This window comes from Orbicella faveolata, unplaced genomic scaffold (genome assembly GCF_042242905.1).
Source record: "Orbicella faveolata isolate gen_17 unplaced genomic scaffold, um_ofav_v1 contig_47, whole genome shotgun sequence".
Taxonomy (NCBI): Eukaryota; Metazoa; Cnidaria; class Anthozoa; order Scleractinia; family Merulinidae; genus Orbicella; species Orbicella faveolata.
Window position 1 is genome coordinate 17386542 of NW_028301577.1, and position 23938 is coordinate 17410479.

A 23938-nucleotide genomic window follows, 5' to 3' on the forward strand; every position below is an offset into this window, starting at 1 on the left:
CTAATGACGTCAATGGCCGCTGTCACGCGACGACATTTTCCAGATTCAACTTTCGTTAGCAGATGGTAATTTCGAGTTATTTTCTTTTTCTGCGTATTTTTCATCTTCCTTTCTCTTCTTAGGATGGTCTTTGAATTCCTAGCAAGGTTTAAAGTAGCGTTTACCACGCTATCCACGGCCGTATTGGCAAAAGAGAAGTGTTTCGCCGAAGTAGCAGGATAACGGTAAACACGGTAACTTTGAACGCTTTGTACAAGGTCAATATACTTTGACCGAAAAATGTTTTTCCAGAAACGTGATGTATATCCCTCCAATGTCTGATTCATCACTGTGATTGCTTTTAAAAGCGTTGGACTTTTGAGAAATAATTATTTTAAAATCAGCTCCAACGCTCCATCTAATTTAGTATGCAATATTTGAAACTTTATTTTTTATTCGCGTCGGCAGTCTTTCGATGTTTATCGATTGATATTGCATTAAAAGGCCTTTTTCTTCAACGCTGTGTAGTTTTCTCATTAATTTGCGTTGCGATAGTGATTTCTGAATCGTTTTTTGCGGGGGCTTATTTTCGGCCTGATTTTGCTGCTATAAGACGGAAAAAACATCTACTTGGGAGATAAAAATCGGCCGATTTTATTTTTTAGCCGGAAATCATCGGTCGTTTCTTAGGCGCAGGGCCTCTTAAATGATTACTTAAAAAATTACTTATATGAATGCCTCTTATGATTATTTTCTTTAATTTGTGCGGATTTATTTACCTGTACTTGCAGTCGAAGTTGCTGACCATTTGATTTTTAAAAGGGGGTGTGACTAATTACGGAAAAATTCTTCCACAAGAAAATTAGGAGAAGGAAATCTTATACAAATTAGCACGGGAAAGTGGTAGAGAAAGTAGTAAACAAAACAATTACTCCTGAGTCGACATGAGGCATATGGATATGAAAAACTAACTTACTACGGTTTGAAGCGTATATTCTCGGCTTTTAAAGGACTCTCGACTGAGCAAGACGATGAAAACGGCCAGGACTGTGTGTGCCACTCAGTGAATCATCTCAAATATAAACATTGTCGACCTTGTCGAATTTTATGGCCGTTTATGCTCGCTGTTTTACTGGAAATATTTTACAGAACAGCTCACAAGGACACTGGGAAGTTAAAATCGTTTTTATAGCAGCAGAAGGAACTTAAGTAACGGTGAGTCGTTGTTTCCTGTTTTAAACCGTTGACTTCCAAAGAATAACCTTGTGATATGCATAAAATTGAACTCGCTTACATGCCGTAACATTTTATTTTGCTGACGGAGAACATTTTAATTCCCAGAGCTATAACTTTTTGGGTGAAAAAAACAATAAGCAAGGTTTCCTAAAATGTAGATATTTTGACCAAATGATATATACCAGAGGCCATTTATACTAGTCAAAGTTGGCCTTTATTTGTTACTTGTCAAGAGACACAAATGGCGGCTGTACAAATACCCTTCGTTAAAAGGTACAAACAAAACTTCAAGAAACTTATTACACGATTTTAAAGTATAAGAATGAAATAATATTTTTGCCAAGTTTTGTTTTCATACGATCGTTTTTACGCCCCCGCTGTTTTCGTAAATAAGCGTAAAATTGTGAACATTTTAAGCCGCGAAAACCGCCATTATATGCAAATTTCGAACTTTCTTAAATTTTGGCCGTAAAATAAATCGTTGAAACTTTAAACTACTTTGCCATGAATAAGTTCACCCAGAGGTACGTTTTGGCGAAATAAAAGAAAAATCGATTTTTCGTGACTGTCTTCCGATTCTCGACACTCTCAGAAAAGGTGATGGACAAAACACTGACCCCCAGTCCATGGACTACCCAAATGGACTACCCCAAAATGGAGTAACCTTCAAAATAATATTCCAAATAAGTACTATTTATTGCTCTTAGCTGCTAGTATGCTTAAATTACACATAACTTCCGCTTATGATCATCCTGTACAGCCTCTAACCACCAACACAGCGGTCAAACGTCTGCGCATGTGCGAGCAACGGATCAACTAAAAGGCGGCCAAAATATTTTCATGACATTGTTCTTTTCGTGGGTCATCGACATCCTATAAATGACATTTTCCTCGTTATTTATGTATTTGTTTATGTTTTAGCCTGTACAACGAGAGCTAACAGAAATAAGAGTTAAAAATTGTTCTACTTTCTGCTTGTTGCAGGTCTTTGTTTTCCGCGGTATGTATTTTCCGTGCGCCTTGAATTTTTTGTCCGCCTCGACTTTGCATTTAGTGCACTAGTTTTTCCCAGGTTTGTAGTATAGAAAAGATTTTCCCACCAGGTCAAAGACCTGGTACAGGCGGTTTGGGATCGGTATTTTGGCCAGCTATGCCCCCGTGACGATGGACATGAACATCGTTTGTCGTTTCGATTCATCTCGTTCCTGTGCTTCAGACAAATCCAGGATCCGGATGGAATCCCTAATGTCCCTGCCAAAATTTTTCCAGCTCCTCTGAGCGAAGCTGAATCACTGCAATTGTCTGTTTCTTCTCCCATTTTCCTTCTTTTACACACCGTTTGTCGTCCGTTTCCGGCGTCACGTATCGTATGATTAACAAAAACAAATAAAAATATACTCCGCCGTCGGCTCGTAGCATCACACGGGTTTTCAAGACATAAACTTTTTTGGTAAAGCTCAAAACAAAATGGTAAATCAACAGAATACCGGTAACTTAATGAACTTTGTGTCTGAAAAGTCTTAAGTTTTCCCTTTACCCACTTTCTTTTCCTTTTACAGATTTCTATGAACTTTTCAATTTTTTTCCGTAAATTTCGCGTGACACCGGTTGTTTCCCATATTTTCCTTTAAATTTTTGCGCGGGAAATTGGCGCGCGGCTGCCAAAAAATGTACCCATTTGCGCATGCCCGACGTTTGACCGCTGTGTTCTAACCACCATTTTGAATAATTATACTTTAACTAAACAACCGCTGAACACAGAATGGTGCGAAAAGCGTAAACTCAAACCAAATTATCAATGGCTGTTATCAATCAGAGGAACCAATCAGTATCAAGATCGTACAAGTGTAAATATAACTTGAAAAGCCATTGAAATGTGAGGGAGGAACCCAGTCTAATATTTGATTTAGGAATAGCACATTACTAAATGTAAATGTCACACGGTGATTTTCAGTTTTATTCAATGTGATTCAGTCAACCACTACGCATGCACAAGCTAAAAGATGACATGATAGGAGATGAAAAGAATAATGGCTCAATAGTAAACCTTCCAGGAACAATGATAAATTAACAAGGTAGTCAGAACATTCAGTTCCTTTCCATCTATTAATAGCCCTTAATTGTTCCCAAATAATTTGGAGGCAAACAAAATGACTATAAAATGTTTAAGCAAGCAACCGGAACGATGATCCTGCTGGTATACGTTGGATCAATAGTGATCTAATCGGCTCTACATATAAAATGAAGAATACAAAAGCAAAAACCGACACAACGTAGAATGATTTTTTGAAGGTGTACTATATTTCGGCTGGCCAAACCAGCCTTCTTCAGGTACAATGGAAGATTTTACATTGGTGGGTGTTTTTATGTAGCCGATATTTACGTAATACTGGAAATACGCAAAAGTAAACAGCCTGAATCTGAATGTTTACAACGCATTTGAGAAAAATACTGGTTGCTGGTGTTATTATTATTATTATATTATGTTGGCGTTATTATATTATTTTTAGGGTTAGTCCATTTTAGGGTAGTCCATTTGGGTAGTCCATGGACTGGGGGTCAGTCTTTGCCCATCACCCTCAGAAAATCACTCTTAAATCACAAAATGATCGGGGCTCTTAAGTCAAATGGCCAGCAGCTGCACTCAATTAAACATTATCTACACTGATTAAATGAATAGGACGTAAATGCTAGAAAAAGCGGCTTTTGAAAATATTATCCGGAGTGCTGCTGCACAAATCGCGGCAACAACAATTCAAATCTTGAATCGATTGTCACAAGCCTTCTGTTGAACGGGAACGTTTGGCTTTGAATATTCTGCTAAAGTTTACATAACTTAGTGGCATGCAACTTCACCATAACATTTTGATTAAAAATTCAAGGAAGCCCTATTCGATAACCCCTCAGTGGTCGACTTAGCTCTGGATACTTCAAGTTGACAGGAAACCGGACGCTCAATTTGGGAGATTCACATTTAATTGTAGTACAGATATCACCCTTGTCCTGTCGTCCAGTTGTATCTGCTACATCCTACAAGTTATCACAACAGCAACAATTCAAGGAATGTTCCTCTTTATGGAGGGAACGAACTAAGGCTAAACTAAGCTGCTAAGTTTCCTTGTTTTCAGGAAATGAGAGAAAGCTTGACAGTATTGGCGGTGATATATGCAAATTAGTTCAAATTCTTCTGTTTAAACCTTAGAACGGAGTCTAATCTCGGAGTCTAAACAAGTGACATTTTTACCAATTACTTTGAATTTGGATACTATTACATAAAGATCATAGACCAGACATAAGTATATGTTAAAAGAACTCAGCAATCCATCGGCCGTGATATATTGGTAGATATACATAAAAGAAGCGAAATTCCTGCTTTGTTACACTGATACCCGTGCGGCGGTAAAACAAACCCTGCTGAAGATCACAATTTCCATAGATTCCGTTCGTTTACTTCAACAACTCTAACTTACTAGTAGTATCATAAAATGATACCTTCCGTAAGCAATCGAGGACTCGAACTTCGCGATTGTGCGGATGGCTGATGTGCTTACGGCTTTCAATGTAGTAAAGTTGCTGAGGATAAATTCAAACCTTGTTAATATACCTTAAGATAATAATAATAATAATAACATACATGAAAAAAAGTACTCGATTCTGATTGGCTGAGAGCAGTGCAGTTCAAGAGTAACACCAGTAGCTACCATGCAAAAAGTGTGACACCAGTGCAAATTACACATGGTAATTCTGCATTATGATTGGCTGAAAGGCAATAGGAAATTTTCTAAGCCAACGATATCACGTAAAATGATGACGAAAATTTTGTCAGGACCTATGAAAAAAGTTTTCTGGGATGAGAAAAAATGGCTTCAAGAAAGATCTTCAGGCACTTCCTCCACGCGAATTTTTTCATGTTTATATTATTAATAAGTAATCATACGGTTTTTCTCGTCCAATTTGGAATTAATTTGCACTTGTGAGTTTTTCAAAAAGCTGAAATTGCACTCGCCGAAGCGGCTCGTGCAGTTTCAGCATTTTGAAAAACTCACTCGTACAGATTAATTCCAAATTGAACTCGAAACCGTATGATTACCTATACTAATTGTGAGAATCCAAATTTCAGATCCAGGCTGAAAATAAGAGACAGTATATCGTGTTTAGGCTTCAGGTCTTGATAGAAAAGATGCCACTCTTGTCTTCGAAGTCTCCAATCGTGTACTCAAGGTACATGTTTGAAAGGTGTACTAAACTGTCCTAATCTGTCGCATTTATTTTGGTAAATCTAAACTAATAAAGTGTATTATCGTTTGTCTCACGATGTAGTCACTTGAGATGTAGATCGCGAAGTTTCGACTGCTTACTGCTAGTCTTCTTCAGGCGGTAAGGTCGACTGATTGCACGGTATCATTTATATCACAAAGGTCGGCTGTGATTGGTGCATTTCGATCCTCCTATTGTTCCATTGTTTCGGCGAGTAGCTGTTCCCTCAGTGGTCCGCTGTTGTACCGTTCTCCTGTTGTTGTGTTTCTTGATCGTGGGTATCCATGCTTCAGGAATTTCAATTCCACTATCCCTGTTGATGTTGTTAGGGTGAAGTCTTATGTGAATAGCTTCCTTGACCCTACGTGTGTACCAGTGAGGATCTCGATCAATAAACTTGACCTCATTCCAGATAGGATAGTGGCCGGTCTCGTGGGTGTGTTCAGAAACGGCGGAGGTCTGGGTATGGGCGAGTCGTATATCCCTGTCGTGTTCTTTGATCCTCTCCTGCATAGATCTCCCTGTTTCCCCGATGTAGACTTTGCCGCACTCACAGGGAATCCTGTAGACAACACCATCTTGTTTAGCCGGATTGACGGTGTCCTTTGGTCGCACTAAGTGTGACCGAAGTGTCGGGTCGGACTTAACGACGGTGCGAATGCCTTGTTGTTCTAGGCAGCGGCGGAGAGACTTCGAAACTCCTTGGACATAAGGTAAAACGGCGGTGGATTTAAATTCCGCGACAGGCTCTCTTCTTGGGGTTGTTCCTGCCTTTGTGATCTTCTGTACAAAAGAGGAGGGATATCCGTTAGAAACAAGTACAGATGACAGATGTTTCTTCTCTCCAGCGATTGCTGATGGTTTGGTCACCAGACGTTTAGCCCGGTCGTACAGACACTTCACAATACCGCGCTTTACTGGTGCACCTTGCAAGCCTAAGATCTGGAAACGCTACGTAGATGATACTTTCACCATCCTGGATCGGGATAGAGTTGACGTCTTCCTGCAACACCTGAACAGTCAACAACCATCAATCCGTTTCACCATGGAGATCGAGAACAACAACAAGATCGCCTTTCTCGACACGTCAGTTCACAGAGAACCTGATGGCCGCCTTACCACCAGTGTCTACAGGAAACCAACACATACTGATCAGTACCTAGCGTATGATTCACACCACCCTCAGTCAGTAAAGCGCGGTATTGTGAAGTGTCTGTACGACCGGGCTAAACGTCTCGTGACCAAACAACCCCAAGAAGAGAGCCTGTCGCGGAATTTAAATCCACTGCCGTTTTACCTCATGTCCAAGGAGTTTCGGAGTCTCTCCGCCGCTGCCTAGAACAACAAGGCATTCGCACCGTCTTTAAGTCCGACGCGTCACTTCGGTCACACTTAGTGCGACCAAAGGACACCGTCAATCCGGCTAAACAAGATGGTGTTGTCTACAGGATTCCCTGTGAGTGCGGCAAAGTCTACATCGGGGAAACAGGGAGATCTATGCAGGAGAGGATCAAAGAACACGACAGGGATATACGACTCGCTCATACCCAGACCTCCGCCGTTTCTGAACACACCCACGAGACCGGCCACTATCCTATCTGGAATGAGGTCAAGTTTATTGATCGAGATCCTCACTGGTACACACGTAGGGTCAAGGAAGCTATTCACATAAGACTTCACCCTAACAACATCAACAGGGATAGTGGAATTGAAATTCCTGAAGCATGGATATCCACGATCAAGAAACACAACAACAGGAGAACTGTACAAGAGTGGACCACTGAGGGAACAGCTACTCGCCGGAACAATGGAACAATAGGAGGATCGAAATGCACCAATCACAGCCGACCTTTGTGATATAAATGATACCGTGCAATCAGTCGACCTTATCGCCAGAAGAAGACTAGCAGTAAGCAGTCGAAACTTCGCGATCTACATCTCAAGTGACTACATCGTGAGACAAACGATAATACACTTTATTATTGCATCTAGCACGATGAATAACAACAACCTTTTCCTCGATATTAAATCTAAACTGTTTGGCTCTCTCCAACATCTATAATGTGTATTTTCTGTCAAGGCTGGACACAAATTACGAGCTAGAAAACCAGTAGGTAATTATAATGACAATATGAAGAGTTAAAGGAATCAAGTGAAAACTAGACGCTCTAAGAGCGTTTACTCGGGCTTTGTAACGCGATTTTTAGCAATTTTGTCCTTTTCAAGTACTGTAAGTGTATTACACACAAGTAAAAATAAAACATCCGATCGTCCCATAATGTGGCTACACACTTCGTGTAAGTCACACAGTAAAAGAATCAGGATATTTCAACACATGAGTTATGCTTAGATATTTACTCTTCAAGTTGCTTTGTTGAGTATCCTCTTTATCCTATTCCTTGTTGTTTGCCTCATCTTCGGAGTTCTGCTTATGACGATTCTTGATTTAAACAATACCCGAGTTGTTCATTTCAGCATCATAGTTTGTTTTTAAGTCAGTAGTCATATATTTTTGTCAGTGGTTTCGTAGTTTCAACTCCGTCGTACGTGGCTCATTTGTTATCTTGTGAGAACGAGCCTGAACTCTGCATTTTTGCCAGGCTTTCAAGCGAATAATCCGTGGACCGACCCGTTCCGAAAACAATCAACATGTTTGTATGTGAGATGAACCGTTGCCATGGCAACATGAATTAATATAAACAGGCCTTTAAAATCAGTGTGTATGTTACATGTGTGTAATTTCATTCACAGTCCCAGAATAACTACAATTAATTACATTGTGTCAAGACAGCTCTTGAATTTTACTGTGGTGTTTTACGTCGATTTTCTGGCGCTCATTTTAAGAAGCAAACTTGACAATTTTACATTTAAAGCCAACGTTTGTAACTTGATACTTTTGGTTTCCTCGCAATGGTATGTAACATGAAACTCTTGTTTTCTCGAAAACACATGGGAGATGTGTTCCTTTTTTTTTCACAAGTGCAGATAAATGGAAGAAAGTTGAATGTCGGATGACGAAATGGAAGAGGAACGATTTAATTTTTACCGAAAAACAAGAACTAATCTAATTATGAAATTGTCACGGAATATCACGTTCTGTCGCCATCTTTGGCAATAACAATAAAGCCACTTAAATTTAATACACACTGATATCGATTAATACAACTGAGACGCGATTCAACGAGAAGTATTGAAAGTAAACAGCTCTCCTTGACGAAGATTAAATCCTACATTTGTGAACGAGTCCCCTCAAAGACTGATAAATTAATTTACGCTTGCAGTCTAGGTGCTACGGAGTCTGCAACAATATTTGAACAGTTTCCTGTTTTTTTGTTTTTTTGTTTTGTTCTGTTTTTTTGTTTTTTTGTACAATTTGACAAGTTTTAATGCCACTTACTCGGGAACGTTTTGGATGCGGTTATGAACTTTTTGTTCTTTTTGATAGAGGCAATGAAAGGATGAAATAAACGCACTAGTGTAGTTTGGAAACAACAGATGATATTTCTTGAACAAAGTTAAGCGCAATTCCAAAAGATATGCAGTCACAGTAGCGCTCTTATATCTTGCTAACGAAGCTAGAACGCATGCGTATGACATGTTAGGGTTCTACAGCAAGGAAAAGCGGTCAACGTTATGTTACTTCTTTATTACTTCACAAAGCTATATAATTGTTTCAGAAAACCCCTGCTCCCCTGGCGGTACTTTTGTCATTAGAACAAAACCAATATTCGCTCTAAACGCATGTGCAGATTAATAAGCGTTAGTGTCAACTACATATTAAGTGGAAGATACGTTTCAAAAAGATCACACACTACGTAGGTACAACAAGTTTTACCTAGTGCTCACAAGTACCTACCCCATCCCACCTCACCCCCCTTCCTGCAAGGTTAATTTATTAATTGAAATTAATTAATTATATAAATATTAAAGTTAGTGCCTCAATGCCTTAGTGCCTTAGGGCCTTATTGCTTATTACATTAGTGTCTTAGTGCCTTAGTGTATAAGTGCCTTAGTGCCTTAACGGTTTAGTGGCTTAGCGGTTAGTGCCTTAGTACCTTAGTGCCTTAATACCTTAGTAACTTAGTGCAGTAGTTCGTTATTACCTGAGTGCCTTAGCAGCGTCAATCCACAAAACATCCCAATAGCGCACTTTTCACTTAAAACTGCAGGAGAAAAAAAAACTACTCTTCAGGTTTTCTTCGTTCTTTCTATTTGGCCAGTCTCACCTTCGGGTATTTATGGAACTCTTCTTCTACCTCATATGCCTGCTAACGACAACAGCGAAAAAGAAAACATTATTCGCTGGACTCGTGGTACTATTCACGTGGAATTGGGGGCTTTACTGATCAGCGGCCCACCTTCACGCGTGTGCAAGGGGCGATCTTGCAATCGAAGTTTTAATTTGCACGTAGAACGCGCGTGAAAAAGTTCTTGACCACGAAGCTAAAATCTCAAAAACTGATCGGGTGACCCTACTTTTTTAACGGAAAAAATTATTTAACAGCAAAAGCGGAATGCACGTGCAAAATTGTAAAATAAAATGGGAAGTGGAATTCCTCCAACTTGGAATTCTTACAATTTCCCCTGTTTCTTCTTCTATGGGTAAGAAAAAGATTTTAAGAAAAAAAAAAAGATCGAATCGCACGGCCTTGAGCTGGCGATGTTTCATTCATTAGTTTTGAAGATAAATGCAATCGATGGTAAAAAGTGGGCCAAGTTTGTTGCTATGCAACGGAACAGTGCAACCTTAATTTATGACTTAAACACAATAAAAAGAGCAGTGGAGAGTTACCTTAAAAAAATTGCACAGCCATTCAAAGCAGTACAGTTCTATAAGTCTCAAAAAAAAAAAAAAAAAAAACAGAAAACGTTTGTAACTGCTGTTAGTTGGCGAGGGACTGGTCCCTAGCCTTCTAAACCGAGCCGACTGGTTCATTATAGTCGTAATGCTGAAGTGCATTCCAAACCACACACCTGCTTAGTCATCAGATAGCGAGATTTCAATAGTAATTCATCAGGTTATGCTAGAATGAACCATATTCCTCGGGCGATGTGAAAGAAATCGAATTCATTGTACATCACGGCATGAATTTGTCGGTATAAAAAGTACAAAGTTAAGAGAAGCCCATCTAGCGCATGTGCTCTGATCACTGTATCATCGCTGCATCGTGTTACTAGGAAAGTCTTGTTCTCTTAGCTAAAAAATTGGATGCTTACAATAGATTGTGCTGAGGTTTTTCCGCTTTTATTAATAAAGAATAGACAAATGAGATTACTTGCCGTACATTTTACACGGATTCTTGTTACGCTGTTAATTTAACAATGATTGGTCGGAAGTCTGCGTCAGTCAAAAGATTATTATTTCACCGCGGTAGGGCCATTCCTGTTTTGAGATCAGATTATGGTTAGAACTGACTGCTTCTTCGCTCCTGTCTTGTGAAATCCTCAGCAAAAGCAAAAGCTAAGTTTAGGAAACCGCGAGTTTCATTCAACAATCTTGATTAGTAGACGGAGTTCAAGCATTAAACTATTTGGTTTGATATCTCGTTTGACCAAAAACGTTAAGATAGATAATAAACGACAGGACAGAGACGTGATGTCTCGCGCGTGAACTGTTTCTTGTATTTGCAATCACGTAACTTTGCAACCTTCATTTCTTTAAATGCGTTTTGAGACGTAAGGATTAAAATTACCTTTGGGTCAACAGAGTCCAGATGTTGTCTGACATTAATCACTGTCCTTTGACATTAATCACCGTCCTTTGGGAACGGAACAACAATGAACACCGCACTAACTTCGCTAAAAGGTTCTTATTTAAATAACTTCATATTAATTTAAACGACATTTCCTCGCTTTTAAGAGCTTTCCATCCTTTTACGTCTTATCGTTGTACAAATTTCTGAAACCGAATAGATAATTGCGACATTTTGAAGAGTATAGTTTTAAAATTTGCAAGGTAGGTGAGAGCTTTTTTAGAGTTTTAAAAAGGCGATTTATCACAAGCCGATTTATAACGCCGATTTTTATCCATGTTACATGAGACATCTTTTTGCAAAACTTGGTTGCGGCAACGGTCCAACGGCATGTTACACGAGACGATCTTTAACCGCGCAACACGCAAAATTTGGGCAACGATGTTTCAGGATTTTGAATCGGCTTCAAAAACCTGCAACATGTTGCCGCAACGAAATGTTACGTTTAAGTCGCCCAGAGCGCCATGTTACATGATATCGATGTTTGTTGCGTTAAAAATCGACTTGTGTAACATCAACTCTATAATCCATAAGATACAGTCTTAAGAAAGATTACAAAATCTGTGAGGAATATCGTTGTTTGAGTGCAAATGCCATCTTATTGTCGAATCATATACCAATTAATGTTTCGATATTTTCCATATTTGCACGATTTGCATGAAGTTTTATTGCCGAAAAGACCTCTTGATTTACTGCAAAGGATAATTTATTTTTCAGGACCCTCTGACATTCCAAATCGATAACGCGAAATCTAGTTCTTATGTACATTTTCTATTACTGCTCTGCCAAAGGCAACTGAACGATCTGTATCTTTCATGAATCACCGGGAAGATTGACTAATATTAGGTCGACTATTAAGAAAGTTGTTGCATTTATAGGAATGGGTTTATTAAAAACTTACAATTAGAAAAAGAGTCCCAATTTCCACTGCGCTTTCGAAGGTTCAGCTTTCGCTGCATAAATTAACATGTAAGTTATACTTGTACGAGAAACAAAAGTTTTAGAGATAGGTAGCTTTTCAGCTAACATTAACGGTTTGAAATTAAAAGGGAGGGGGGAGGGTATAAATTCCATTTTACAGCCCAAATTTTGCCCAAATCCCATTCCTAGCTTGCATTTATTTCAAATCTCAATCCCATTCCCAAGGTTTTGCCAAAAAAGTTAAAAGTATAAGTTTGCTGACCCAAATCTCATTTTCCAAGAGAAAAGATAGCAAATGGCAAATACCAGTTCCCATTTTACCCCTGATATAAGACTACCATTTAGCCTTAAGATGCTGTTAAGTGTTTCAAAGGGTATTTCGATTAATGTCGCGCTCATGAAAGTCAATTTCACTAGCCAAAATAGATGCTTCCCAAGTTTAAATTAAAGCGGTCAATATTTAGTTTGTGGAATAAATGGATGGTTTATACAATGAGACACTGTCGGAAATGATATGCTCTGAATGATTTCAGTGGTGTTACGTTGTCATGTGGTACAATCGAAAGTTTTACCAGAATGTTATTTGTAAGTAATAAGACCCTACGTATCCATGCTTTGTTTTGTTGTAAAGAACGCACAAAATGACAAAAACATGAAGGAAATTGTCGAAAAAAAGCCACAAGCCATAGGCGATTTTTTTTCCTTTTCTACTGGAGTGGCCTCGTCACTTCCTGAGCTGTTTTTAACAGATAGTTAGGCTTTCTCCAGTTATTTCTGTCGAAAAACAGCACTCATTTTCCTGAAATATTCGCTTTTATCTTTTAAAAAATAAATACTCTTTGCAGCTTCCTTGAAAAGCACGCAAACATTTATCTTGTCCTATCATGTAAGACAAAACATTACGCAGTTTAAAGCTTTCGTTTATACAGGATATAGCATATCTAAGTTGGTTGAAAAGCTGCTTTTATCTTAACAGAGCATGCAGGACTCTTAACCAAATATATGATTAAAGGGAAAAAAATTACAGCTTGCGCGCCCACTATGGCTTTAACAATGTCAGATTATACCACGAAAAAGCACACAATTTTGCAATACGCTAGACAATGAAGTAATTGTTTTAGTAGACGGCGACGAATAGCTAGAGACTTCCATTAACACATGGCTATACGTGCTCAGATGTACAATACAGTGGATAGTTATAGACCGGATCTTCCATGTGGCCAACAGTCTTAATAACTGGCCCCCCCACATACTTTTTCATTGGTTTGCTATAGACTAATTAAGTGCTTCTCGCGAAATGCAGAAAATTAGATTTTATAAAAGGCTAGAAAGGGAAATGCAAGAAAAACACGGAAAGACATCAGACTTAACGCTTTACTTGATCTGAAACTATGACAGAAAACATTGGAAAGCTATAAAAGTTGAGACAATAACATCTGCAGTCACTTCACAAATAGGACACTTGCCGTGCGAATCAGATTCTGTTCACTTGCTTCAGCTGAGTTCGTAATGTGAAGACAAGGACGTGAGTATTACTCTTATCAGAATACGTGGTCTGTTTTTTAGTAATTTTGTTATTTTTTGTACTTATACACGTTCAAAATTAATTCAAATTAGAAAACGAAATGTCCCTTACAACATTGTCAAAATGATATTGGCAATAAAGATTTTAGAATTACGGCGTTTCGGAAACCTCTTCAGCGATCTAACCTGCCAAAAACACAGTTTTTGCCTAAGACACTTTTATAATTAACTGACTCTGCCGTCAAATCATTGATAATGTAAATGCCTTTCAGCAAAACCTGAACCAATCTCGACTAAAGTGATTATCTCGCAGTGTTCTTGATCCGGTCCGTGGCATGTTCAACCGATTTACACGAAAAAAAGTAATGGTCAAGTTTCGGTCAACGTACCCGGCTTTATTTACAAAGCTGACGAATTCTTGAAAACCTTGTGTTTTTATCGAGATAAGGCATTTATTTATATATATATATATATATATATATATATATATATATATATATATATATATATATATATATATATAAAAAGGTGAATATTTGATTTAGTTATCTGGTCTACTCTCAGTTGCAGTTTAATAGCCATTTACTTATGGCCTACAGGAGTCAGCCTCACAAAAGAACTAAGCCGACATTCTGTAGCTTTCGTCCAATTTGTTTTTGTGATTATATAGTCAAAATTATGGCGTCTCCAACTCTCTCTTCTCACGCAAACAACATTTTTTCAGTGGACCGAAGCGCACATTTTTCAGTGCATTCAGACCGGGCACAAATCATGGAATCGAAAATTCTGAGATTGAGGCATATTTAATCGACGCAAATCTCTGTCAACTGTTAATTCTAAGCAAAACTGACAGAAGCATTGATATATAAATTTCCCCCACGGCAGGATAACGAACAAACTGACGTGAGCCTGGAAGGAAATATGAACATAACCAATTTCACGAATTTTTCAACCTCTCCGTTGAGAAGAGACACGCCTTTCGATGGAAGAACAGCAGATCACCCAGAGCCCTATGTACTGAGAGTCTTAAGCTTGCTGTTGTTCTCTGTTATCATTCTTGCAAGTTTAATCGGGAACACGTTGGTGTTAAAGGCGGTAATCGAGCTTCCTAGCCGATGCAAGCCATTTACGTATCATCTGGTGGCTAACTTGGCTGTCGCGGAGATTGTCAGCTCGCTGTGTCAGCCATTCGCCATGACCTACCAAGAAATGTACAGCTGGGTCTTTGGTGGGTTCAACTGTAAGCTGCTCGTTCCACTGCAAGTCTTGGCCGTTGTTGTGGTTACTAGCGACATGGCCGTCATCGCGGTTTATCGCTACCAGCGAATAGTTACACCAAAGAAAAAGCTCTCGGCTCTCTTAAGGGTGCTGATCATTGGTGGAATATGGCTCGCAGCCCTGGCACTCTCGCTTCCTCTATTTGTGACGCGAATTCTTGTAGAGCTGCCATCTGGACACAAACTGTGCTTTTCGCAGTTCACGGGTAATGACACCTACACCATCATTCGATTCACCTTATGCTTCTTACTTCCCTATCTGGTTATGATGTGGTCCTACGGGGCGGTGGCACTGAAACTCAAGCGTCATATCCGAAGAAATGCCGAGGAAACTTCGGAGATCATGATGTCATCACGAAAGAGTTCCGACGACCGAAGGGTGGTTCTGCATCTTCAGTACGGTGCGCCCGGGAGGGAAGTCCTTCTGGAAGTTAACAACAGGAATCCGAGGCCTGGAAACAAGTGTAACGCTGACCTTGAATGCGACCTTCTGAGAATGATCTACGTCATCATCTTATCATTTGTGTTCTGCTACATTCCTTACCAGATCTTGTTTTTATGGGAATACTCGACAGCTGGGAGTAACAGATGGCAGTTTCGTTACCAAGCAATGATGCGCAAGTATTTTTATATTCTAACGTGTTTGCCAAGCGCCGTTCATCCATTATGTTACGGCACTATGAACAGGTTCTTTGCACGAGCCTTTTCCAAGATTGTGATGTGCAGGCACTAAAGGCTTATCACAGACAAGCTGAATCCAAGACTCACCTTCTCCGTCTCTTAACGACGTTTACTGAAATAAGTTAAAATCGCGATCCATGCAAACCTTAATTTGATCATGTTCCTCTTGAGCAAAATGATAAGAATGTTTAAACTGTTCTGTTAAATTGTAATAAGCATTCGCTAAGTCATAATAATTGTTTGGAGGTAGGCTGGGCAGTTGCGTATATCAATCCAAGTCCACTATTATGAAAAGTGTTCGTGTGCCCCCTCAACTAAACAAACAGCCTGCAAACAGGCTCCCGGCGAGGAAAGAAAAAAATCGGCGAGCAAAGCGAGCCGAAGAGCGAGAAAGTGGAGAATTCGGAGAGCGAAGCGATCGGGCCTGCGCGTTCAGGTTCGACGGGAGTCTGTTCGCAGGCTACTAAACCAAATGCATGGCATTACAAGAGTACCATTGTTAGATGTTCAAAGAAACGAAAACTGTAGGGGCACTGCAGACTGCAGACCATCCGGGCCCGGGGGAGGGAGGGAGTAGAAATTCTCCGGGTGGTACGAGAGTTAAGTACGCACCAGTAACTTGGGCTACCTAGTTCCAATATACAGGAAAACAGGTGAAGGTGTAGCATCTTCCACGCGTACAGTTACACGTAGTTAAGAAGCAACGCGAGGGATGATAATGCGTCAAAACCATCGTCTCTTTATTTCACTTGCGCTTCTTTCTCGATTCAACGAGTAAAACACGTTGTATTCTTGGAAAAGGTAACATAATTCATAATTTTATTATATAAACACATCCATAATTATAATTTCGGTTAAAGCTATCATATTAACATGGAAGCCTTTCCTATTTGCAATATTTTGTAAAGCAGTAAATGATAAGTAGATTGCAGTCTCACTGCCAAAACAGAATCAAATCTCTCACGACTGTTACATATGATTACTGAAAAGGGCAAAGATCTTATTGGATTTATTTCTCTATTTTGCATCTCTCAACCGTTGAATCTGATAGGGAGAGCTAAGAATCAAAACGTCAGCTGGTTAATTTTACTGCAGCTGTGGACGAAAAGCAGGCTGTTGATCAGACGTTACTTAGTTAAAAACGCGCAATTTCTTGGCAACAAAAACCTGTTATTATATTACTATTGTAAATTGAGGTTCACCATTACCTACAGAATCTTTCGATTCTTTTTAAAAAAACATTTGCTATAATTTTGAAGCACTTCTGTGTTACAGTGAAACTTGAATTAAGCGGACACCCTTAGGACACTCATTAGTGTCCGCTTAATACAGGGTGTCCGCTCTAACCAGGTTTAGCAATAATAGTTAATTATTAAACCTTTTGTAACACAGTGTAAGATCAAAGACTGCTCATAGCACAATGTCCAGTCAGTCAATGCATCAATCTGGAATAATCTACTTAGCTTTAAAACGACATCGCTGAACAATGTTAGAGGAGTCTGAGCTGAGCTTTTAGAAGTAAAAAGCCTTTGAAGTGTCCGCTTATTGCAGGTTTTGTGCAGCAAAATGGCTTAATATTGGTGTCTGCGTCCACTTAACAGGTGTCCGCTGAATGCAGGTTTATTTTACAGTAAATGTGGGAAGAAAATTTAGGGACTCAAGCTGGTGTCCACTTAATAGAGGGTGTCCGCTAAATATGGGGTCCGCTTAATACAGGTTTCACTGTACTAATTTAAACCTTCATATAGAAAAAGACCGAGTCACCTAGCTGAAGTACTGCAGGCCATTGGAACAACAACTGTGATCATATCATTAGCTAATATTGCGCAAATAACAGAATAAACCTCAACTTTGATTTCAAGCATAACCCCTGAGTTCTATCTCTGAGTGATAAAGTTGTAGTGTAGTGTTGTGTTGCAAGGTGGGTGTGGCCGCACTTAGTCAAAGTCTCTATCTGGAAACAGGACAGGTGCGATCAAGGTCCAAATGTAGAGCAGTAGTCCCATCCAGCTGGAAGTGATCTTGATCCACACGGCTGCATCACTAGCTGTGAGGTTCTGGATGTTACTGGCCTCAGGTCTGAGGTGCAATAAAACTTATGTTAATACAGTCGAACTTCCACTAACGGCCACGTGTTTTCGTCCCGGCGAACCGTCCATACATTCACTCTTATTTTAACCTCTCTACAATGGCCACCTCTCCACAACGGCAACGGCCACTAAAACTCGTCCCAACTGCCAAAATAACCTCTCCACAATGGTCAGTTAATCAAGGACTGACGAACGCTGTATACAAAACGGTAAACCCAATTTCTAATTGTAAAAGGTCACCCAGCTTGACCCGTACCGAGCGCTGTTGGTCTCTGTTTCTGTCAAGTTTCTGTTTTATTGATTCATTTATATATGCTACAATAAGCATTTTTTGAAAAAAAAAAGTGTTGCACCCCTGAAAAAAAACGGGTGTCATATTACACCCCTACCTCCCTATAATGGCCACCCCTTTCCAATGACCACTTTCCTCTGCCCCCAAGGTGACCGTTGTGGAGAGATCTGACTGTAGATATAAGGTAAATGCTGGCTTCTTCATGAACTCCGTAACATTGGATGAAGAGTTCATTATAATATGAAATAATATAGAAAAGCACAGTTTAAAAATGCAGTTTTTCAAAAGAAAAAGGATTGAAGGGGGGTGGGGGTGGGGTGGGGGAGTTTAAAGTTGTGACAAAAGATACAACCACTCAAACCCGATAAATAAATCCACAAATTTTCAAATCTTTAACTTAAAATTAGAAATTTAATTCTAAAAGTTATTTAGACAAATTCTCAAATAGAACCTCTAAATAAAAAATAATGTTCTGTTTAGAACATAGCTCGCTAAAAGAATACCAGTAGGAAATTCACCCACTTAGAATACCACATTTGCTAATATTGTTTAAAATCCTTGACATGTGCTTCTCCCCTGTTTCCCTTGAGAACTCTTCACAGGAACATCACCCTTTTGTAATATTGTTGTCTCTCATAACTTCATCATACGTATGAAAAATTCACTCACTTGTACCAGTTGGTCAAAGTCATCATAATGTAAAGAGCAGCCAAAAACAACATGAAATGGTAAAAGGAATAACTATAAGCCACTTGGTCCTGTTCGTCATCGTACACCTGCTGCTTGTTCCCCTCTTCCATCAGGTTTACATCACTAGTCCCTCCTGCTTCATTGTGGAGGGTTGTGCTTTCCGTGGTACCTGACGAACTTGATCGTGCCGTCATGCCAAGTTTTCCTACTTGTGAGCTGCTTGCTGTCCTGATGCTTGCATATACCACCATGAGAAACATCACCACAATGCCAATGATAGCCTGATTGTCCACACTTTTCACTGACGGGTCAGTTGTCACAAAGGGGTTACATGAAAGATCTGAAACAAAGGAAGAAGTCCAGTGTCAAAAATAGAGTAACACTGGAAAGAAAAAACAATTTACTTAATGTAAGAGAGCCATTATATTAAACCAACAGTAGATCCTTTTTTTATAAGACAATCTGGACCATGTACAACTACTGTTCACATGAGACCAGTATGAACTTGAACCTCTAGTGAGTGATTACTGGTATACGGTATGAAGAACAGTGGTTACATGAGACTTGCAAAGTATTATGGTTCACACAAGGCAGCTAATTCATGTGATTTCATGAAAACATTCCTATTAATACTGATCTTTCTTATACTCTGATCAAATTTAAGTCACATGTGACTTTCCATAATAGTCTCATGCAACCAGTAACTACCAGAAGTTGGTATGATATACTTGGAATGATAATCTTGTCATTTGGACTTGTACAAGATCCATGCAGTTGACACTTGCCAGATCTACATGTGAGATCTCATAAAGGGAAACTTCATTAAGGTATTTTCATCTTAATAAATTGTAGCGCATTTAAATTGGACAAACTGAGAAGTTATGGAACATTTTCCTGAATCAGATACACCTTGGCAATAGTGACTGTTAGACACTTACCTGGATCATAGAGTAGAGCAGACCATGTTAAGTACACTGTATACAGTGTAATAACTGCTGATTGGAGCAAACCTGAAGAAGGAAAAACCCAGTATACTAAGGGGTAGCATAATTTGAAATGAATCTTAAGACCTTGACAATGTGTGAGCAATTTTGGTGATGACACTGATGTCTAAATTTGATGTCTAAGAGTTTTAAAAAAGCAGAGAATTAAAAAAAACTCTTGCAAGTTTGTTTTTTGCTAGAAACCTATCAAAGCCAGTAATTATGGAATACTGAATAGAAATTTTTGTGATAACAACTTGTTATGTAAATTATTAGTAAAATATTATGAAAACTGATTTATCCGTTTTTGTGCTCCAAATTGGAGGAGAATGCTTCTCTGCAAGTCTAGGATTTCAAACTTTTCTAGGGGGCATACCCCAGAAACAACTAACTGTAAGTAGGTGACTGGGTTAACTTTACATGTATACATGTACTCAACAAATAAATGATGAAAATGTAGGTTAAAATTTTGTTACAATGGTACACCTAATGTTGGATCATCAGAACCATCAGAGAGTATAAGGTTTTATCATTTCAAGATTATTTCAGAATGGAAAAAATTAGCTAAAGGTAAATTGTTATTAAAATGGTATGCTATTTCAAATGTATGGATAATTGATGATCTTGATGATCAAAAACATTTGGTGCTGTGTATCTTTTTAATAACTTTTTAAACTAAATTTATATGTTTAAGTGAGTTGTACTGAAGCACCTACCAGATCTGGGCTGGTGCTCTTGTATCTTGGGATGAATAGCTAAAACTGATGCAACCACACAGAGGATCAAATTGAAACTGATGAAGAACTTATTGGTGTGACATTTCTTTTCTGGTGCACCCTCTTGACCATGAGTGAAATAAATGTACAAGCAGACAATTCCTGCCACGGCAGTGCCATACATTAAGAACGTGAAGAAAAGAAGTAGCCCTGCCCAGACTTTGGAGCCAGTCTCTTCCATTTTTTCAACCCATGAGCTGTTCCATGAATGTGCAAAATCCACAAGGAGGACCAGCTGGATCAAGATAAACAGAAATGCCCCAATGAGGCCAAAGTACATCCACACTGGGGAACAAACAACCAAGTCTTTGTTAATCATAACCTGTAGGTAATAATTGTATATTTGACCGAAAGAAAACTAGAAACTGACAATTTTTGTTGTAACTTGCAAAAGTCCATAATTTATATACAAGTGACCTCCCTTCTTCATTTTGTTAGCCTAAGGTTTATTCTTAACAGTTTGCCAGTACCTATTTACGCACAATGTACATGTAGAAACCCTGCAACACTTAAACCAAGAAATTATGTTTATCCAGACTCCAGTTATAGGCAAACCAATAGGAAACTGCACCATCTATAAGGAACTAAATAACGTATTTTAACTTAAAACTTTGGCCCTCTTTGCGGGTTTTGTTGGAAACCCTAGGGATTTTTTGAGGTTTTAAGTTTTCCCCCATTCAATTAGCGCTCACTTGAGATCCCAAGCACCCGTCCACCCCTCCTTAGATCCTTTGCAGATAGTTAAAAGGACAGTGAACACATTGAGTTTGAGGTTGAAAGGTCACTGCAATCTTATTACCTAAAGATAATATTAAATAATATATTTTTATTAAATGAAGTAATACATATAAAATTATATCTAGATAACAGTTAAGTAATCATAAGGTTACCTTCTACGAATGTTCCGCTTGGGATGAAAAATGCTCCAACAATGAGTCCGATGTAGATAAGCATCTTGATACCCCAGAAGCCATTTTGTATTCCAGACCGTGGATCTTTACTACTACGAACACCATACATGATGAGGCAGAACAGGAAGAAGAAGGCTGCCATGGCAAAACAGATGCGATACACTGCCAAGTAGCCAACAACATTATCACAAATGTCACTTTCTTTCTATCAACAAAAAGATGCAGAAGTTTGAGTTTGTGAAGATTTCAAATGTAAAATAGTTTTGATCAAAAGGGGATTGGCTGTCACACAGTTGTGTCACAACTTTGGGTACATCCCTTTACGAATTAGGATCCAGATCAGGATTTATGAAGAACCCAGATCATGGTGCATCCAGAGCTCTCAAGTTGATTTGCTGCCAAAGAGCGGGATTGTCAATGGTGTAGCATGATTGTGATGCCGCAAACGTCAGCTTGTAAGGGAGGCCTTGGGGCATACCCCTCAGAAAATTTGAAAAAAAGTGAAGTAGCTAAGACATGTTTTCCTTTATTCTGAGCAGAAATGAGACCCTTTAATATTGTATTTTTAAATATTGGAATAATATCATCTCTTATCTAGAAGTTAAATTAACAAGTTATACATGTAATGCTGAAAAACAGGAGTTTGTTCTACATTAAACACACTCACCAGTGTAACACTGGCTCTGCAAGACAATTTCTAAATTTACAAAGTGTTTGAACCAGTACAAAGGGAACAAGGAGTAGATTACATCCAGAAAGTTAGTTAACTACGTGGCTACTTTACTAAAGGAGCAATTTTCACTGTTTTCATCAGAAACCTTGAAGTATGCAAGAGAAACAATAGCTTAAAAGTGAGAGCGTTTGAGTGTCGAATCATAAGATTAAATTTATTTCTGTGAAACTCACACTCAATGCCCGAGACTTGAAGAGCTTTGTATTAAATAAAGGAGCACCTGATGAATTCCAGGTGGATTCACTGTTCCTTTGAGCTTAAAATATTAGATATTGACTACCATTTAACATTCACAAAAAATAAAACAAAAACCTGAACAACTGAAGTTTTGCAAAAATAGGAAATGTCACAATTATTTCAAAAATAGCTCAAAACTCACCATGGGGCATTTGCAACATTTTTCTAAGAAATGACAAATGCCCAATGAATGCCTGGAAGGGATGAAATGGTTTGGTACTGACAGAGCCATTATAATAGATGAATCTATCTAAAATATTTTAACTTTGCTGTGTCGTTGTAGCTTTTTACAAAGATCTTGAAACTGTAAATAGGGCTTAGAGTATGTAAACACATGTTGTTTCTCATTTGGCGTAACTAGGTCCAAATATAGGAGAAAGTTTTTCAAATAATAATTTATATGTAAAATGTGCTTCCTAAATTCATTTCCTTGGAGTTTCACTGTTCAAACAAAACTTATGGATGTCTAATTTGAAAGACAGCAGAGCCCGCGAGGACTAGATTGAAACTGCTATAACTTGCGCATGGAAATTAAAAGAACAATCATATCTTTTCCAATGGGAGGCTGAAGAAATTTACTTATAGCTTTATTTAATTGAGTTATTTTTACCTTTTTTTTGTATTTAGCTATTGCCAAAGGGTAATTTCAATAAACTCACGGGAAGAGTAAACATGCACAAAGACCGCCAGAAGGCAATTAGTTAGAAAGTGCCAGTAAAAAAAAAAAAAAAAAATCGATGACTTAATTAATAATTTTTTGCATTTTACAAGTCACGTTCCTCAAATTTAAAAGGTGGTTGCTTTTAATAGAACTAGCCTATTTCCAATGAGTACTCAAAGCTTATATTGATACGATAAAATGCTCATACTACTTAGTGAGAAATTAAACACTGCGCCCTCAACAGCTGCGAAGAACGAAACAGTCAGCAGACATGCAAGAGACTGTAGATGAATTGAAAACCTACCATAATACCGTAAGTGCTAAAGCGAATTAAAATGGGTTTAAGAAAACAGCGTCATTTGAGCATTTAACTGGAAGTTTACTATTCAAAACACCAAATAAAACTCCTAAGCTTTTAAAGATCTGTAATGTCTTGCAAGTACAGTGACAGAGAAAACCGAACGCAGCGTAGTGAGCTAGCTGTAACGTTTATCTATCAACACGTTTTTACTGGAAAATCATGGCAGACTTCATACCTCGCAGAACTTTGGTATTTTATCGAGTTCTTGTCTTATCCCAGGAATCAGCACAATACACGAAATAATCAGGCCAAAGAGAAGAAACAGGGAGTAGACAATCCTTGTCGATGTTGAGTTCTTGCAAGTCGGGCAAGCTTTGCAACACAAACCGCAGGCAGCGCTACCACAACAGCAGGCTAAATTTGCAGCACAAGTGGCAGCCGAACATACACCGAAAACGGCTCCCATTTTTGGCAGGAATACGACAGAGACTCTTTCTGTTTTTGAAACAACACACTTCAAACTACATCGATTCGTCAATTAGAGATTATGGTCAGCGGCAGTTACCATTCTTGCATGACGTAATGGTCACACAATAAAAAGTGACGTTTCCAGTCAATAATCTCGTGACTTGAGCA

General features: G+C 38.7%; 2 protein-coding genes across 2 annotated transcripts; one reads left to right on the forward strand and one right to left on the reverse strand.

Annotated features, from left to right (window-relative positions):
- The first annotated feature begins 13325 nt into the window (after positions 1–13325).
- LOC110064791 (neuropeptide Y receptor type 2-like) lies at positions 13326–17495 on the forward strand. The gene is made up of 2 exons (XM_020771894.2): positions 13326–13671; positions 14556–17495. Exon 2 carries the CDS (start codon positions 14592–14594, stop codon positions 15678–15680), a length of 1089 nt encoding a protein of 362 aa, XP_020627553.1. The 5' UTR covers positions 13326–13671; positions 14556–14591; the 3' UTR covers positions 15681–17495.
- On the reverse strand, positions 16348–23859 carry LOC110064788 (putative serine incorporator). Its single transcript, XM_020771890.2, has 6 exons — positions 23538–23859; positions 21350–21575; positions 20400–20744; positions 19639–19710; positions 18680–19040; positions 16348–17707 (listed from the first exon to the last, which is right to left on the reverse strand). Exons 1-6 carry the CDS (start codon positions 23766–23768, stop codon positions 17566–17568), a joined length of 1377 nt encoding a protein of 458 aa, XP_020627549.1. The 5' UTR covers positions 23769–23859; the 3' UTR covers positions 16348–17565.
- Between the last annotated feature and the right edge of the window lie 79 nt (positions 23860–23938).

Coding starts and splice junctions, on each gene's coding strand:
- LOC110064791 (XM_020771894.2), top strand. CDS start 14,592: ATGAACATAACCAATTTCACGAATTTTTCAACCTCTCCGTTGAGAAGA.
- LOC110064788 (XM_020771890.2), bottom strand. CDS start 23,768: ATGGGAGCCGTTTTCGGTGTATGTTCGGCTGCCACTTGTGCTGCAAAT. Junction 19,711..20,399: donor AGAGCACCAGCCCAGATCTG/GTAGGTGCTTCA, acceptor TTCCTTCTTCAG/GTTTGCTCCAATCAGCAGTT. Junction 17,708..18,679: donor ACTTTGACCAACTGGTACAA/GTGAGTGAATTT, acceptor ATTGCACCTCAG/ACCTGAGGCCAGTAACATCC.